Genomic DNA, 16,580 nt, shown 5'->3' with positions numbered 1-16,580 from the left:
GGCATCTTCCCAAACCAGGGATTGAACCCAGGTCTCCCACATTGCAGGCCAATTCTTTACCAGCTGAGCCACAATACATTCATAGGTGATCAGATACTAGATTTTATCAGACTTGGACTTTAAAATAACTGTGATTAATCTGTTCAAGAAAATGAAAGGGGGAAAAAAGTAATTTAACCAAGGAACTAGAATCTACTTTTAAAAAAATCAAATGGAAATTCTAGAACTGAAAGTCCCTTGGACTGCAAGGAGATCCAACCAGTCCATTCTGAAGGAGATCAGCCCTGGGATTTCTTTGGAAGGAATGATGCTAAAGCTGAAACTCCAGTACTTTGGCCACCTCATGCGAAGAGCTGACTCATTGGAAAAGACTCTGATGCTGGGAGGGATTGGGGGCAGGAGGAGAAGGGGGCGACAGTGGATGAGATGGCTGGATGGCATCACTGACTCGATGGACATGAGTCTGAGTGAATTCCGGGGGTTGGTGATGGACAGGGAGGCCTGGCGTGCTGCGATTCATGGGGTCGCAAAGAGTCGGACACGACTGAGTGACTGAACTGAACTGAGAATTGAAAAATAAAACAACATTAATCAAGAATTTAATAGATTAGAGGAAGGATGATAGTAGGTTATAATGTGTTCAGAAAATGTCCTTCAAACTAGGAATCATTCAGTAACCCCAAGGAAGGGAGATGCATTACAAGTAGTCAAATAGGTACAAAACTGTATTGAAAGTACTATCAATCCTGTAACAACTCATCCCTGGTCACAGTTCAGTTCAGTCGCTCAGTCATGTCCGACTCTTTGCGACCCCATAAACCGCAGCACGCCAGGCCTCCCTGTCCATCACCAACTCCCAGAGTCCACCCAAACCCATGTCCATCGAGTCGGTGATGCCATCCAACCATCTCATCCTCTGTCGTCCCCTTCTCCTCCTGCCCTCAATCTTCAATCAACCCCCCCATAAATCAAGAAAACAATATAAATAATACAGAACTGTATCTACTTTCACAAGAGTCAGTAATCATTTGTATTCTGTAAAAATCATGTATCAGACCACTCATCATTTTGGTATCAAAATAACTCCTGAAATGCTTTAGTTCTTACATTAAATACAACCTCATTTTTGAGAAAAATATTTGCTGCAACAGGGGTTACATTTATTTTTGTCCTTCTATAAACCATTATTCTATCCAATTATTAACCCAGATGAACAGAGGTATGATTTCTCTGTAATATGCTCAATCCCTTACTTTAATTCACAGCAGTAGCCTCTTTTATATAAATCAGTTTGCTGGAATCAGAAAATTTGAAAAAGCAACATGCCTCAAATTAAACTGCACAAGAGTCACTTCAGTCTAATCTGTTGTGAACAATGTTTTAGCTAATTACTATGACTGACTTGTCTTAGGTCTTATAAAGAGATGTATATCTAGAAGTAAATCACTAAATGTACTACATGTCATGCGTGCATGAAACACACTCCCAAACACAGTAACAGAAAGCAAGGTAAGGATTTCAAAGTAAAATCACACCCATTTATAGTCCTGGTATTGACAAACAGAGCTGGGACCTAATATAGGAATTATTAGTAACTGATTCCTCATTCAATATGTCATATTTCAGAAAAAAAAAAAAAAAAACTCAAGCAAACTGTAATAAGAATAATCTTATCACACCCCACACTCTTACTGAGGAGGGAATTTAAGAAGTGATTTTCCCAAAGTCTTAAATCTGCCTATAGGAGAAGTAAGACCAGAACCGGATCTCTTAAGTTTAGTCCTTTAAACTATGCCAAACTGTCTCCCAACTAAAACCAGATTTACATCATATGTAAATTAAAAAAGTGCTAAAGATACTTGGGGAGACTGTATCTTCTTCCTCCTTTAAAGGACACTATTTTAAAATATGTTATTGACATAATTAATAGGAAAGAAAGGAGGGAGAGAAGGGAGAAAGGCAGGGAGAGGAGAGAGAAAGGAGGGGAAGGGTGTCAAAACCTTCTTTTTTCTAGAATCTTATGAATCCTATTATACTTTCAGTTCCACTTCCACACATAAATTTATGACAACGGAAGAATCTTTGAACCTTTTCAATTTCCTCCTACTCTGAAAAAGATATTAAGAGTCAAACACTAAAATTGACAGGGCCATTAAAACATGACAGTGAGTTTTTACCAGTATTCCCTCTAATCTGACAGTTCAGATCATTCCTCATTTCATCAGAGTCACTGAAAACTTTTTAACTACAAAGTCAGACTGTATCCTTGAAACTAGAGTCGATTTCTACACTTACTCTAACTTAAGTTCTCTTAATAATTTCTCTATCAATTTAAGAGCACAGCATATTACATTTCTAGAACAGATTTCATTGATGAGGTGTTAACATTTCACGCCAGTCAGAATAGCTGCGATCCAAAAGTCTACAAGCAATAAATGCTGGAGAGGGTGTGGAGAAAAGGGAACCCTCTTACACTGTTGGTGGGAATGCAAACTATTACAGCCACTATGGAGAACAGTGTGGAGATTCCTTAAAAAACTGGAAATAGAACTGCCTTATGATCCAGCAATCCCACTGCTGGGCATACACACTGAGGAAACCAGAAGGGAGAGAGACACGTGTACCCCAATGTTCATCGCAGCACTGTTTATAATAGCCAGGACATGGAAGCAACCTAGATGCCCATCAGCAGATGAATGGATAAGAAAACTGTGGTACATATACACAATGGAGTATTACTCAGCCATTAAAAAGAATACATTTGAATCAGTTCTAATGAGGTGGATGAAACTGGAGCCTATTATACAGAGTGAAGTAAGCCAGAAAGAAAAACACCAATACAGTATACTAACGCATATATATGGTATTTAGAAAGATGGTAACAATAACCCTGTGTATGAGACAGCAAAAGAGACACTGATGTATAGATCAGTCTTATGGACTCTGTGGAGAGGGAGAGGGTGGGGAGATTTGGGAGAATGGCATTGAAACATGTATAATATCATGTATGAAACGAGTCGCCAGTCCAGGTTCCGATGCACGATACTGGTTGCTTGGGGCTGGTGCACTGGGACGACCCAGAGGGAGGGTATGGGGAGGGAGGAGGGAGGAGGGTTCAGGATGGGGAACACAGTATACCTGTGGTGGATTCATTTCGATGTTTGGCGAAACTAATACATTATTGTAAAGTTTAAAAATAAAATTAAAAAAAAAAAGAAATAAATGAGGTGATATATGTGAAAGTACTCTGCAAATTTGAATTTATTATAACACCTGGAAGGTATTGTGTGAAAAAAAAAGTCTATAAATGTGTTGCTTATGTGAATACCACCATTCTTAGTGGTAAATCATTAAATGCATTTCCTTTACAATCAAGAGTGAGACAAGGATGTCTACTATCATTACTTCATTTTAACACTATAATAGAGGTTCAGGTCAGTGCAATAGGACAAAACTTATTAAGGAAAGAAAACAATAAGAATGGCTTAAGAAGCAAAACTGTCCTAATTTACAGATTATGTAACTAAATAGCTGATTTAATGCCAAGGTTTTATTAATGCTTATTCAGCTTTGTGCAAAGTATCCAGAATGGAAACTCAGTTATATTGCTGAGACTGTGAGGTATGATGTTAGATACTATTCTAGAAATAAAAATGATAGAATAGGTACATCATACTCAGTGACCTTCAAAGTCATACATGGCAGGATAGAGCTCATATGGCTCAAACTGAATACAAAAAGCAAAGTGGATGTACAAACTTGAGAAGAATATTTAATCTAAACTATTTGTGATTATCACCACCATCACAGGTTTTCCTGCAAGAGAACTGGACTACTAAATCACAGCAGCTCAAGAGGAAAAGGAATTGTGTCAGTTACAAACTAAGTGGTCCACAAGGCAGGACCCCAGCAAATTTTGGTTTCTCCAACATTTTCTCATATATTCATCTCTCCTCTCCTCCATCATCAAAGACAGTTGAAAAGTTATATTTGGGTAATATATATTTTAGTACAATATTAAAAGCCGTAGGAACTTTTATTTACTATCTTGAATTCTGAAACGTTTTCAATATAATTTTTTTTTTGGTTTTCCACATTTTCATGAAATTCAGTGCGATTTAAGCTACTTAGCAATTATAATGTATCTTAGAGCTACACTTTCATAACATTTTTTTACTCAGGAAGAGTTTAAAACTGTGTAATCATATTACAAAACACACCCTGATAATCTAAAATGGCTACACAAGCTGTGGGAATGTATACCAAATACTTTCTAGTGAATTCAAGGCTGGATTATTATCCGTAATACAAAAGCAAGGGGTATCAACTACTTAAATGTACCAACTATTTAGCTTTTATCTTTGTGTTTAGTAGTGTTTTGGATGTTTCCCCTCTAAATCTTACATAAGGAGGCAAATACTGGTTCACTACAATGGAGCAAAATTGTGAGGTAAAGGCTGCGAGCACATCGAGCCATCTGTTTCAGATATGTGAAACAAGTTTCTACATTCAATCAGAGACAAATTGCAAGAAAAGTTACTGAATGGCTGAAAATATACTAAAGTCTAGGAGAAAAACGGTGCTCCATATACCATAAACCAGATCTTTCTGAATAACTTAAGAGACTAGATAAGTTTTTATATCTTCCTGATACAAGCCAGACACTAGCTTGTAAAATTTCAAAACTGGTAGAAAAAAATCTTAATAATTACACTTCGTTTTTACAAGCATATAATGAATAAGATACATTTTTTGTGGTATTTGATGTTTTGGGGCATTTTAAAGACTAGATGTCATATCACCTTCCAGAAATCAGTACACTGTCAGACTTTAAGTTAGTAATATATTTCTAGCTCTAAATGATATATTCATATAAAAATAGACTTCTGATCAGTGTGTACATTTATAATCCTCCAATATGGCTACATCAAAAGAAAAGAAATGAGGGGAAAAAAAAAGACAAGATAGGAGTAGGTAGAAGGCTAAAACACAAACATGCAAGAAGGATTTTAATCAAAGTGTAACATTTGCAGAACATCAATCCTACTTGATTAGCACATGTAAGCACTTCTTTTATAAGTGTCATTTTTTTAAAAAAGTAAATATAAAATGATATTGATATGTGAGTGTATTTCTGACTATCTACTTACTAATCTCTGCTACTTAATACTTAACTAAAGGCTAAATTTGATAATTCAGAAACGTGTAATCTGGCTTGAAAATTAGCCATGGTGTTTGTTGTTTTTCCATATTATTACAAGATTTTTGTGTAGCTCACTATTCATTAACCATCTCTACTGGAATGGCAGCTAAGGACAAATACTGAATATACGCACCCCACTTTGTAGGACATTTTAACTTTGAGGATAAAGGGCAAAACTTTTTTTAATGGAAATTTTGCAATTTTGAGTCTCTAGCCTCAATTAGCATGGACAATACAAGTTAATGATATACAATGATTTGAAAAGTTATTCTGCATTTCTAACAGAACTTTGAGAAATGAATAATCTGATAACTATTCTCCACTAATAAAGTCTTTTTTTTTTTTTTTAATTTAAGCAAGGCCTATTTACTGAAAATCAGGTAACAGTTTTCTTCCAGGTCTACTAATAATGAGAGAGAAGAAAGATTTCAAAACGGGACATTAAAAACTGCACAAAGATGTGACAGAACTCAGAGGATATCAACAGTATCAGAGAACCTGCCAGTATCCAAAACAGGTGCCAGCCTGTTTCCTCCTTTTGCCTGCTGTCAAAAACTGCAACAACTGCCACATTATCTTGTCAGGCAGACAGAGTCATCGAGAATCCTCTGAGCCTTCACTGCAGTAGCCTAAGAGGACCTTTCAGTGCCTTTCCTGTTAGCATCAAAGCCAAACTGAAGTCAGACGATGCCACCCCCGCCCCTCCCCACAAGAAGGTACAGAGCACGCAGCCCAAAAGTCACCTTCAGGACTCAGTATGGAGGATCTGGTGGTGTTAGTGTCAAGGACAAACAATGGCACAAGGCAAATAAGAAATGCAGACAGAAAGAAAATCGAAAAAACTTTAAGATGCGTTCTTAGAATATAGCCCTGAAAAATAAGTTAGAAAAAAATAAGGCAGAGGGCCCTACCTTGCAGATCTTGTAGAGAGATTCTTGGCCATCTCCTCCAGTATCTTTGAAGTAATCGTGTGCAGGAAATGTACGATGAATATCTCGAGTAATAACACTCTCCTGGGCTGAGTCCTAAAAACAGTAGAGTTGGTCATTAATTTAAATTTTCTTAATTATGAAAAATAGTATGTACATGTTAAAACATTTCAAACAGCACAAAAAATATTTGCCACTTCCTCCATTAAAAAAAAAGACAAAAAAACATGCCTTCCTTCCCAGATGCCTAGTCCCATTCACCAGAGATATTATAAATACCAGCGACAGTTTCTTTTGTATCTTTCCACCCATTTATCTCTAGATGTGTGAATCCATATTTATGTGAGGGGGAGAGGAGAGAGGGAAGTTGCATACACCCACAAATAGACATAAGCTCTCTGCTCTTTTCACTTAACAGGATAACTGATAGAATATTTTTTATTGCTACATGTAAATGTATTTCATTCTCTTTAAGAGCAACTATTAAAAAGAATGAGATACATCTGGATATAGACATACCACAATTTATTTAACATTTTCTTATCACTGATGTTTTGTATTTTTTCTATTTATATCACAAATATTATCACTAGGAATATTTCCATACATACATGTTCAAGACAGATTCCTAGAGGTGGAATTGCTAGGATACTGGATATATGCATTTCCATTTAAGGTACTTTCCCTTCAGAGTTGTTGTACCACACATAATCCAAACAATGATAGTGTCTGTGTTTCTCCACATCTGCCCCAAACCAAATATTATCTGACTTTTTAGAGAATCTGATATGTGAAAACTCAGACCATAGTCATTTAAAAAATACAAAATATTATCAATCTTTCCTCCCAATAGGTAAATTACCCAACTCATTTGCTTCAGAAAATAAAAAGCCCCCAAACTAGCATCCTAAGATGACATACACTTTAAATATAAATCCAGAGGCTTTTCTTTTCCAGACAGATTTAGGATCTAAAAGTTCAAAACTGAGTAAGTTCTAAGCTTTAAAAAAATGATTAATCATTCACTTGATTTTATTCTTCTCAATGTTTGTTTTATATGTTTAAATGTCAAGAAAATAGAATGAGACTATTTCTAGCAACCCCAATAATGAAAATATTCTCCACAATTAAAGAAGTATCAATGATTCCTAATGCAAATTAAAAGTGTTGTTTAATATCTTGTTTCCATATTTGAACAAATCCCCTCTTTCAGTGAAAATTAAGAAAAAGAAAAAAATGTTTAATATATGAGTTACTTTAATAAATGCTATTTCTCTTTCTTTTCTAGCCGAAAAGTATATAAGGAGGAGTAGCTGATGAGCTCTAAAGTTAAGCCAGTGCCTTCTCTTGCTGCCTTTTTCATTTCAGCTGCTATATCATGCTGGGTGGTAATTAGATCATATATCATGTGGAGAAACAACTAAAACTGAAACATTCCAAATCTACCAGCAAACACCAAACATATTATAAATCAGTCCAGAGGAAATTCTGATGGCTTATAGGAATGGAATGCTAAAGACAAATAAAAATGAAACTTTCAAAAAATTACCATACCATAAATAAAAGAATACATAGAAAGTTTACATTTATCATGGCCAATGTAGTTTCTAATGGTACAGACTATTGGGGCAAAATGGGGATATAGAACAAGGTAAATATAAAGGCAATGTATATATGGAAATATATTACAAAATGAATGATTTATCTGGTCTGATGCTGAGTCTAAGCAGGGGAATCTGGTACCGGGCAGATAAGTTTTCACTGTCCAGATTTCCTCCATCAGTGGGTTTTCTTTTCAGTAAGTCTCCACTGACAAACTCTTTGAAAAAAACAGCCAATGAAAATGTTACTCCTCCCAAGTTGAACTATTTTAGGGGCTAACATGTGTCGACTGCTTCTCAGGATAACTTACTTTTCACTTTCTGAGATGCTGTGGGAAAGAAATCATTGGACTATATTCCCTAGAAACTGCCTACTCTGTTGGTATCATGCTATGTTAAATGGTGCCAACAGTCTGATTCAGAGAAAGAGAAATTTATCAAAAATTTCTAGGCTATAACTCTGCATAATATTGTCAATTTTTTCTATGAATAGTTGAACCTTCCTTGTTTGTTTTAAAAAGTAAAGGGGCAAAATCAAATGAAAATATTGGGTTGGGCAGAAAGCTTGCTCAGAGTTTTCCATAGGATGTTAAGGATAAACCATTAAAAATCATAGACTTTTCTGCACTTAATAAACTTTACCTTACTATGATTACTTTTAAAAGCTTTCTACATATGTGTTTCTAGAGTTTTCTTCCTACATATTGCTCTCAGTTGACTAAGGGAACAATTTCTGGAACTTCACTTTATAAACTAAACAAGCTATTTTTACCTACATTATTCAGTGATGCCTTTCATTTAAGTGAAGGTTAAGAAGTACACTGAAGTGAAGTGAAAGTCACTCAGTCATGTCCAACTCTTTGCAACCCCAAAGGAGTTCTCCAGGCCAGAATTACTGGAGTGGGTTGCCTTTCCCTTCTCCAGAGGATCTTCCCAACCCAGGTCACCCACATTGCAGGCAGATTCTGTACCAGCTGAGCTACAAGGGAAGCCCAAGAATACTGGAGTGGGTAGCCTATCCCTTCTCCAGAGAATCTTCCCAACCCAGGAATCGAACTGGGGTCCCCTGCACTGCAGGCGGATTCTTTACCAACTAAGCTATCAGGGAAGCCCTAAGAAGTATACTGCTGCTGCTGCTGCTGCTGCTGCTAAGTCGCGTCAGTCGTGTCTGACTCTGTGCGACCCCATAGACAGCAGCCCACCAGGCTCCCCCATCCCTGGGATTCTCCAGGCAAGAACATTGGAGTGGGTTGCCATTTCCTTCTCCAATGCATGAAAGTGAAAAGGGAAAGTGAAGTCGCTCAGTCGTGTCCGACTCTTCGAGACCCCATGGACTGTAGCCCAGCAGGCTCCTCTGTCCATGGGATTTTCCAGGCAAGAATACTGGAGTGGGGTGCCATTGCCTTCTCTGAAGAAGTACACTAGACTCTGTTTACAGACTATTATGAATGAAATTGCTAGAGAAAATAATAGTGTTTTCAAAGCAAAAGCTGAAGTTAATCATCTTCCAATTACCCATACTGTTAAGAATAGGAATGTTATATACTCAGGAATCCACATCTAATCCCCCGAATTTATCCACTCAATCATTAAATTATTTGAGTCAGGGAATCACTAAACCTAACACTGCAAAAGGAGGACAAAATGATTTTTCTCTTCAATATTCATCCCTTTTTTAAACTTATTCCAATTATAAGAAACAAATAAAATGAACAGAGGACAAAAAAGAAGCCAAGTAACTGACCATCCAAATATCTAGAGTTAAAAAGTTTCATGTGAAAATCTCTCTTAAAATATGGCCAAAAACATTTTATAAGCACAACCAAAATTGATATGAGGTCATGTTCTTGGAGGGGCCCCATAAACAGTCTCAAGTCCTTACAATTACTCTTAGTATGACAAGAGGGAAGAATTCACTTCCTGACAGGTGGCGAATTCACCAGTATCTAGAGACTCACAACTTTACCCACAATTTACTTTCCCGTGGATGTATGTCCCATTCCGATCTTCAGTCCAATATGGTGGCTTAGTGGCCCTGGGCCCAGTCAAACTCATTGGGTCTATTTCCTGCTACTTCACGTAACAGCTATAGAAGCTCAGACAAGTTATTTAATCTCACTAAACTCAGTTTCCTCATCTTTAAAATGGGATGGTCATACCAAATTCATGTTGTTTAGAATAAGATAATGTGTTTAAAGTGCTTAACACACTGCCTATTATCAAGTGAACACATTAATCTGTGTAGTTGCTAAGTTGTGTCTGACTCTTTGTGACTCCATGGACTGTAGCCTGCCAAGCTCCCTGATTCATGGGATTCTCTAGGCAAGAATACTGGAGTGGGTTGCCATTTCCTCCTCCAAGGGATCATCCTGACCCAGGGATCAAACCCACCATCTCCTACACTGGCAGGCAGGTTTAATCAGTGAGCCACCAGTGAAGTCCCTAAATCTGAGAATACTCATTAAAGAAATAAATTTAAAAAATAATAATTATTCCTTCTTCTCATTAAGGATCATGTTCAGCTGTTTAAAATTGTGGTGAATTTATTTTTAGACATCCTTCTGTATTTGTACACTTTAAATAATGAAATAAATCACTGTTTTTCTTCAGATATCATAAACATTGTGATTATGAAACCAATTTCCTTTGAGCTTTCAGCATGATGATGCACTAATGCATATACACCCTCTTCTAAATTTTCTATCAGGCATCTTATGTATATTATGTCTGATATTATCCTGGTTTCCATTAGTCCATGATGAAAAGCAAAAGTGAACAATTATTTAGATAAAGTGATGTTTAACCCAATATGCAATGCTGGGGCCACTAACGCCAGTGTGAACACTCTGGCTCCAGCTTTGCATATATTCATGGAAGAAAAAAATATACCCTGAAAGGAGACTGGCAAGCACAGAGTACAGCAGAAGCTAAATTTGCCAGAACAGTTACCATTTTCATTCTTTACTTCAGAATTCAGCATCTGAGGATCAGCGAGGGGTTGAAGTCACGGTTAGGGACAGAACAAATGCCACCGTTTCTAATACAAGTCTCCCTGCTGAACCATCACCATCAAGAAAATCACTGGTAGGCAAAGTCCATAAGATCATCTTCTATCCTGCCTAAGGAGGCATCAGCTTGGGCCACACATATAAGCTGACTCAGAGCAGAAACAGTAGCGAGAGGTTTGGAAGAAAGTCTTTTCTTTCTTCCTTGAACCACACTCCCTTGATACTACCACAACACAGAAATGAAATTTCTATTGAGTTTATCCTTTAAGGATTTTCTTTCATTTCCAAACTGCTAAGTCATAAAATAAAACTTATCTTTAACAATACATCAATCTCTAGTGTGATAAAATCCATGGCCTGACAAAGGATATATAATTCAGCTTGTTGAAGATCAGTTTAAAGCCATTGCTAAGAGGTATGATAAGTATCTCAATTAACTCTTGATCATTTTAAGTGGAGACAATTTACAGCCTGTTATCAAGAGGATTACATAAGTTTTCTTCCAGTATATTGTATATATTCTGACATCTTTCTAATCCTCTCAATTCTTCTTTGAAGACAATCATCATTCACTTACTTGTTGTGAGAAAGAAATGAATACAGCATTGAAGTGTCAACAATATTAGGAAGACAGGTTTGGATGACCATACCTTACTATTTTTTATGGAACAATTTCTAGGCTGTCAACAACTGGAAAAGTATTCTAGTGAGGATGAGTGTTGTCACATGTGACTTTAGCACCAGATGAAGTGAAAAGGTAATGTCCTGATAAACAAACACCTTTGGCTGTACTCTGATTTGCTACATTTTTACAACTCTCGCTGCACCTTTTCTTATGAATCTCTATTGTCAAATCCAAACTAGAAGTGAATTTTCACTTTTCATTTCAACTTTTAAGTACCATGTCAACTTGTATTATTAGAGATGCCAATGTAGACCAAGCATAGATAGCCACAAGCTGTCAGCAGATAAATGATTCAGGGCCTAAGAAAAAAAATTGACCTTAAAACGTGCCTTCTATTCTAACTCCACAGGGATCCTCCTTTAGTTCTATACTGGAGCTAGATCTGTGGAGAAACATCACAAACTAGTCAGCTCACATGTCCCTGAAAGCAGATGGGTTTGCAGTGGTGGCTCTGATTTACTTGCCTTGATGTTTGCCAAAATTCCAAAGAGGCAGAGATGAAAGGAGAAAACATAAAAAGTTCATTCTAGTTTCAAACATGCTACTAAAATCATGAGCTAGAAACAGTAACACAAAAAGGCTGGATCACTGTCAGCCTTCATTTCTTGAATATGGGCAGGGGCAGTCTCAGCATCAGCAGGGTAATATGGAAGCAAAGAAGTAAATGACAACTTAACCATATTGTTAGCAAGCTGCTTCCTGGGAACTGCACAAACATGCTGCCAGATGTCTCAGAATCAAAGCCTGACACAAAGGTCAAAAATATAAGCCGTATTCTGGCTTCAACTAGAAGAAAATCTCTTAGGGGAAGTAGCAACAGTGAGAACAAAGAGCAGGGGTAAAGTGAGGGGACAGGAAGTACTGTCTTCATAAGACCAGTCAATATCCATAACGAATATCTTAATCTTGAAGGGACTGCGGGGAGTGCAGCGGGAATTATGTGATTAGAATAAAGCATTTCTTGGGGACTAGAAGACTAAGAAGCACTGTAGTCTATGAGAACAGCCTGGATTTCCCTGAAATCCTAGGGAATCCAAGTCAGGTACCTCTCCATGATGAATATCTGGGGTTACTTTTAGACTCCAAATGCATCTATGGCCATATTTGGGTATGCCCTCATTCCCAGGACTGCTGACCACTCACTGTCTCAAAATAAAGGTTCAACTGGTGTACTTGACAGTCTTGGAAACTCGTATCAATGGGCAATGATAAATTCTGCAACTCTGGTTAAAATGAAGCACAATAACTGAACTCTGTTAGTTCAGATTGGAAAATATGCTAGTATTTTCCAAAGTTAGATTATTATAATTATTGTTTAAATATTTAAATAAATTATTTAAATCATTAATTATAAAATTTATCAAAACAGTCCTTTAAACTCTTTTAAGATAAATAAAAGTTTTAAGGGCTATATATTTACTAACCATTGTGTAAGAATAACTTTCATTTTTCTATAAAACTTTAAAGAATGCCTCTGATAACCAGCATTTGATAAATATGCCTATTTTCACCTAATCATTATTTTATCATTGTATTTACTTTGACCTCATACATACTAGTTATTGTTGTAATAGGTTGAATATTTTAATAATTTGTAAAACATTCTATCATTCCTTCAATCATGTTAGATGCGTCTCTTTGCTTCTCAATTAATTGTCTTGAATTGACAACATAAAAATTGAATATACATTAAAAATTAAGCTTTTTATTTGCTGCATAGTTCAAATCTGTTTATGTATTCAACATCTACTTTTCTGAGTACCTGCTAAGAATCAGACACTGCTTTAGGAGCAGAGGATATCACTGTTAGCAAGTCAATGTCCCTCCCCTATAGAGTTTGCATTCTTTCGATAGAGGAAATACATAAACAAGTATATAATATTGTTTAGTGAAAACTACTATAAAAAATAAAACAAGATACAGTGAGGAATGGGATGGTATTTCAGGTAGAGTGGTTTTGCTTCTCTGAGTAAGAATTCAAATATTTAAAGAAAAAGCTTTGTAGGAAAGGCCCTGAGGTAGAGCACGATGCCCATACTTTTCTGAACATTCTCCAGCATTTTGCTGACCTTTATGTTTGCAGATGTCTTCAATGAATTCTTAAACATCACTCTGATACTCTCCTGGATTAACCTGGCTACCTCAGAAATTTGTTAGGATAAATGAGATTACTGTTATGAGATGTTTCAGTTAATATATTTGAATAATGTGTTCCTAGTTACATGTGTCTATATGAAAGCTTACCATTCAAATATTTATTTAACATTATGGGTGAGACATTGTATTAGGATCTACAGGATCAGAAAGGTATAAGACATAGTCCATAATGTCCCTAAATTGCTAGAGGTTAAGATTTACTTGTAAAGACAAAATGGAAGGAAACATATGCTAACAGCCAAGTAAATGATATGAGTAATGTTGGCTACAGGAATTCAGTAAAGAAAGTGATTATCAGATCAGATCAGATCAGATCAGTAGCTCAGTCGTGTCCAACTCTTTGCGATCCCATGAATCGCAGCACGCCAGGCCTCCCTGTCCATCACCAACTCCTGGAGTTCACTCAGACTCATGTCCATCGAGTCAGTGATGCCATCCAGCCATCTCATCCTCTATCGTCCCCTTCTCCTCTTGCCCCCCATCCCTCCCAGCATCAGAGTCTTTTCCAATGAAAGTGATTATAGAAGGGATCAAATGGTGAAAAGTCACCTTCTACAGGAGATGGAGACTAGGCTGAGCATTGTGGACAAGACAGTCTCAACAAAGCTAAATGATCTCAGAAGAACACACTGACAAGTGTGGTGTGAGTAGAAGCTGCAAAGCAGGAAAGCACTTGGCATGCCCAGGAAATATGATTCTGACTAGCGAAGGAAATTTATAAAAGGGCAAGGTGAGTGGGATTTAAACTATGAAAAGTTAATCTTGAATGAAGATGTTTTAACTTAACCTTGCAAACAACAAGGAGTTATTTCATTTGCTATGGTCTCTGTAGTCAGTTTTGTGAACTCTTGTTTCAGCTGAGCCTCATCTGCAGAACTGCTGTGTAGTGAAGAGTAACCTTACCCAAAAAAAGGACTGGCTTTTGCCATTGGACTCTAGGAGGTGATCTCTAGGCCCCTGTGATACCAAGTCTAACAGGAAGTCTTTGTTTGCACGTGGGCATGACCACCCAATAGCCTAGCAATGTGACTCATCATGGGGTTTTTGAAGCACAGAGTATTAGTTCTATCTTTGGAGAAGCTGGAGGCTAAAGGTCAGTCATATAAACATTACATGAACAATCCGCTATAAAAACTCTGGACAAGATTCAAGTAAGCTTTGCTAACTGGCAATACTCCCAGCACATGTTCACATACTGATGTCAGGAAACTACATGGTCCATGACTCCATTGGGAAAGGACAAAGGAAGCACCATGCTTGGCACTTCTCATGGAGTCTGCCCAACATCCTTCATCCCTTGGCAAGCTTTAATCTGTATGCTGTAGCTGTAATATGATGTCAGCACAGAGGAGCCGGGCAGGCTGCAGTCCACAGGGTTCCAAGGATTCAGACACGACTGAGAGACTAAGCACACACACACATTAGTATTACAGCTTTCATGGAGTTTTGCAATTGTTTCTAGTGAATTACTGAACCTGAGGGTGATTTTGGTTAACACCTTGACACAATTAGTGTTAGAAGCAAGGGCTGTCTTGGGTGGATTATGTTCCCTCTCTTTACTTTGAAACTGGTTAAATTCTGACAAGTAGGCCATCAACAAATAAAAGTTTTCATTGTTGTATTCTCACCAGTAAATTTTCCCTATTCAAGGATATGAATCATTGCCTTCCTTTTAGTCTTTGACAACATATTATTCACAATAAAATAGTCTTCCAATACCGTGTCAATTCAGATGACTTTTCAAAAACTCACTTTTAATGTAGAACCTCAAATGTTGCCATCTGTTCATTGAGTTTCTCAAAAACCTCTATGTAATCAGTAAAGCCCATTAAATTAAAAATAGGTCACACAACTATGGATATGATCCTATAACTTGTATAAAGGATCATCTGGAACTTCACAGGAGAGTGAGTGTAAGTAAACAGTACATGCTAAGCTGCTTCAGTCGTGTCTGATTCTTTGCAAGCCCATGGACTGTAGCCTGACAGGCTCCTTTGTCCATGGGATTCTCCAAGCAAGAATAATGGAGTGAATAGGCATTCCCTTCACCATGAGATATCCCGACCCAGGGATCAAACCTGAGTTTTTTATATCTCCTGCATTGGCAGGTGAGTTCTTTACCACTAACACCACCTGGGAAGCCCAAACTATAAAAACAACTCTAAGTAAATGTCAATAATATGCATATTTTTAAAATCCTTTATGATCAATAAAGTTACTCTATACTGGAGTGTGGGTTTTGAAAAAGTCCATTTTTGTATTAAATCAGGTTACATAATTGCCATTTTATTCCTTTTTGTAACAGTACATGCTTCCATTAACATAAGATTTTACTCAAGTAGGACTAGAAGCAATGGCACCCCACTCCAGTACTCTTGCCTGGAAAATCCCATGGACGGAGGAGCCTGGTGGGCCGCAGTTCATGGGGTCGCTAAGAGTCGGACAAGACTCAGCGACTTCACTTTCACTTTTCACTTTCATGCATTGGAGAAGGAAATGGCAACCCACTCCAGTGTTCTTGCCTGGAGAATCCCAGGGACGGGGGAGCCTCGTGGGCTGCCATCTATGGGGTCGCACAGAGTCGGACACGACTGAAGCGACTTAGCAGCAGCAGCAGCAGGACTAGAAGATGCACTGATTACAACAATAATAAAAATAAATAGGAAGGGGCTAGAACAGAACAATTTGTTCCTGACAGACTATAAAACTTGTAGTTCTCAATAACAAAGGTCACTTCAATAATTAAATATTCTAATTCAATCTAGAAAGTGTACAATAAGGTATTTTTTTTATTTTACATATTCTGGTTAATATAGCAACTTTCTTTTCTGATATTGTATTCATAATTCTCTGTTCAAGAGGGTCAATTTTTCCAGATTTCTCTGGAAGTAGTATAATCCTTTTTACAACATGGTACATTTGAAATCTGATTAATCCTTTTTGGAATAATGCCAAATAATGAGTAGAAACTAAAGACTTATTCTGCACTGCTTCTCT

At 37.1% G+C, this 16,580-nt stretch overlaps 1 protein-coding gene across 5 annotated transcripts in view; it reads right to left on the bottom strand.

Annotated features, from left to right (window-relative positions):
• RABGAP1L (RAB GTPase activating protein 1 like) overlaps nt 1-16,580 on the bottom strand; it is a 742,566-nt gene that overhangs the window by 305,439 nt on the left and 420,547 nt on the right. For all 5 annotated transcript variants that reach the window (XM_055582719.1, XM_055582720.1, XM_055582718.1 and 2 more), the window contains exon 14: nt 6,115-6,228. In XM_055582719.1, the coding sequence (XP_055438694.1) occupies nt 6,115-6,228 (114 nt within the window). The remainder of the gene's footprint in view (nt 1-6,114; nt 6,229-16,580) is intronic.

The sequence above is a fragment of the Bubalus kerabau genome, chromosome 5, assembly GCF_029407905.1.
Source record: "Bubalus kerabau isolate K-KA32 ecotype Philippines breed swamp buffalo chromosome 5, PCC_UOA_SB_1v2, whole genome shotgun sequence".
NCBI classification, from domain to species: domain Eukaryota; kingdom Metazoa; phylum Chordata; class Mammalia; order Artiodactyla; family Bovidae; genus Bubalus; species Bubalus kerabau.
This window is presented reverse-complemented; position numbering and strand designations above follow the sequence as displayed.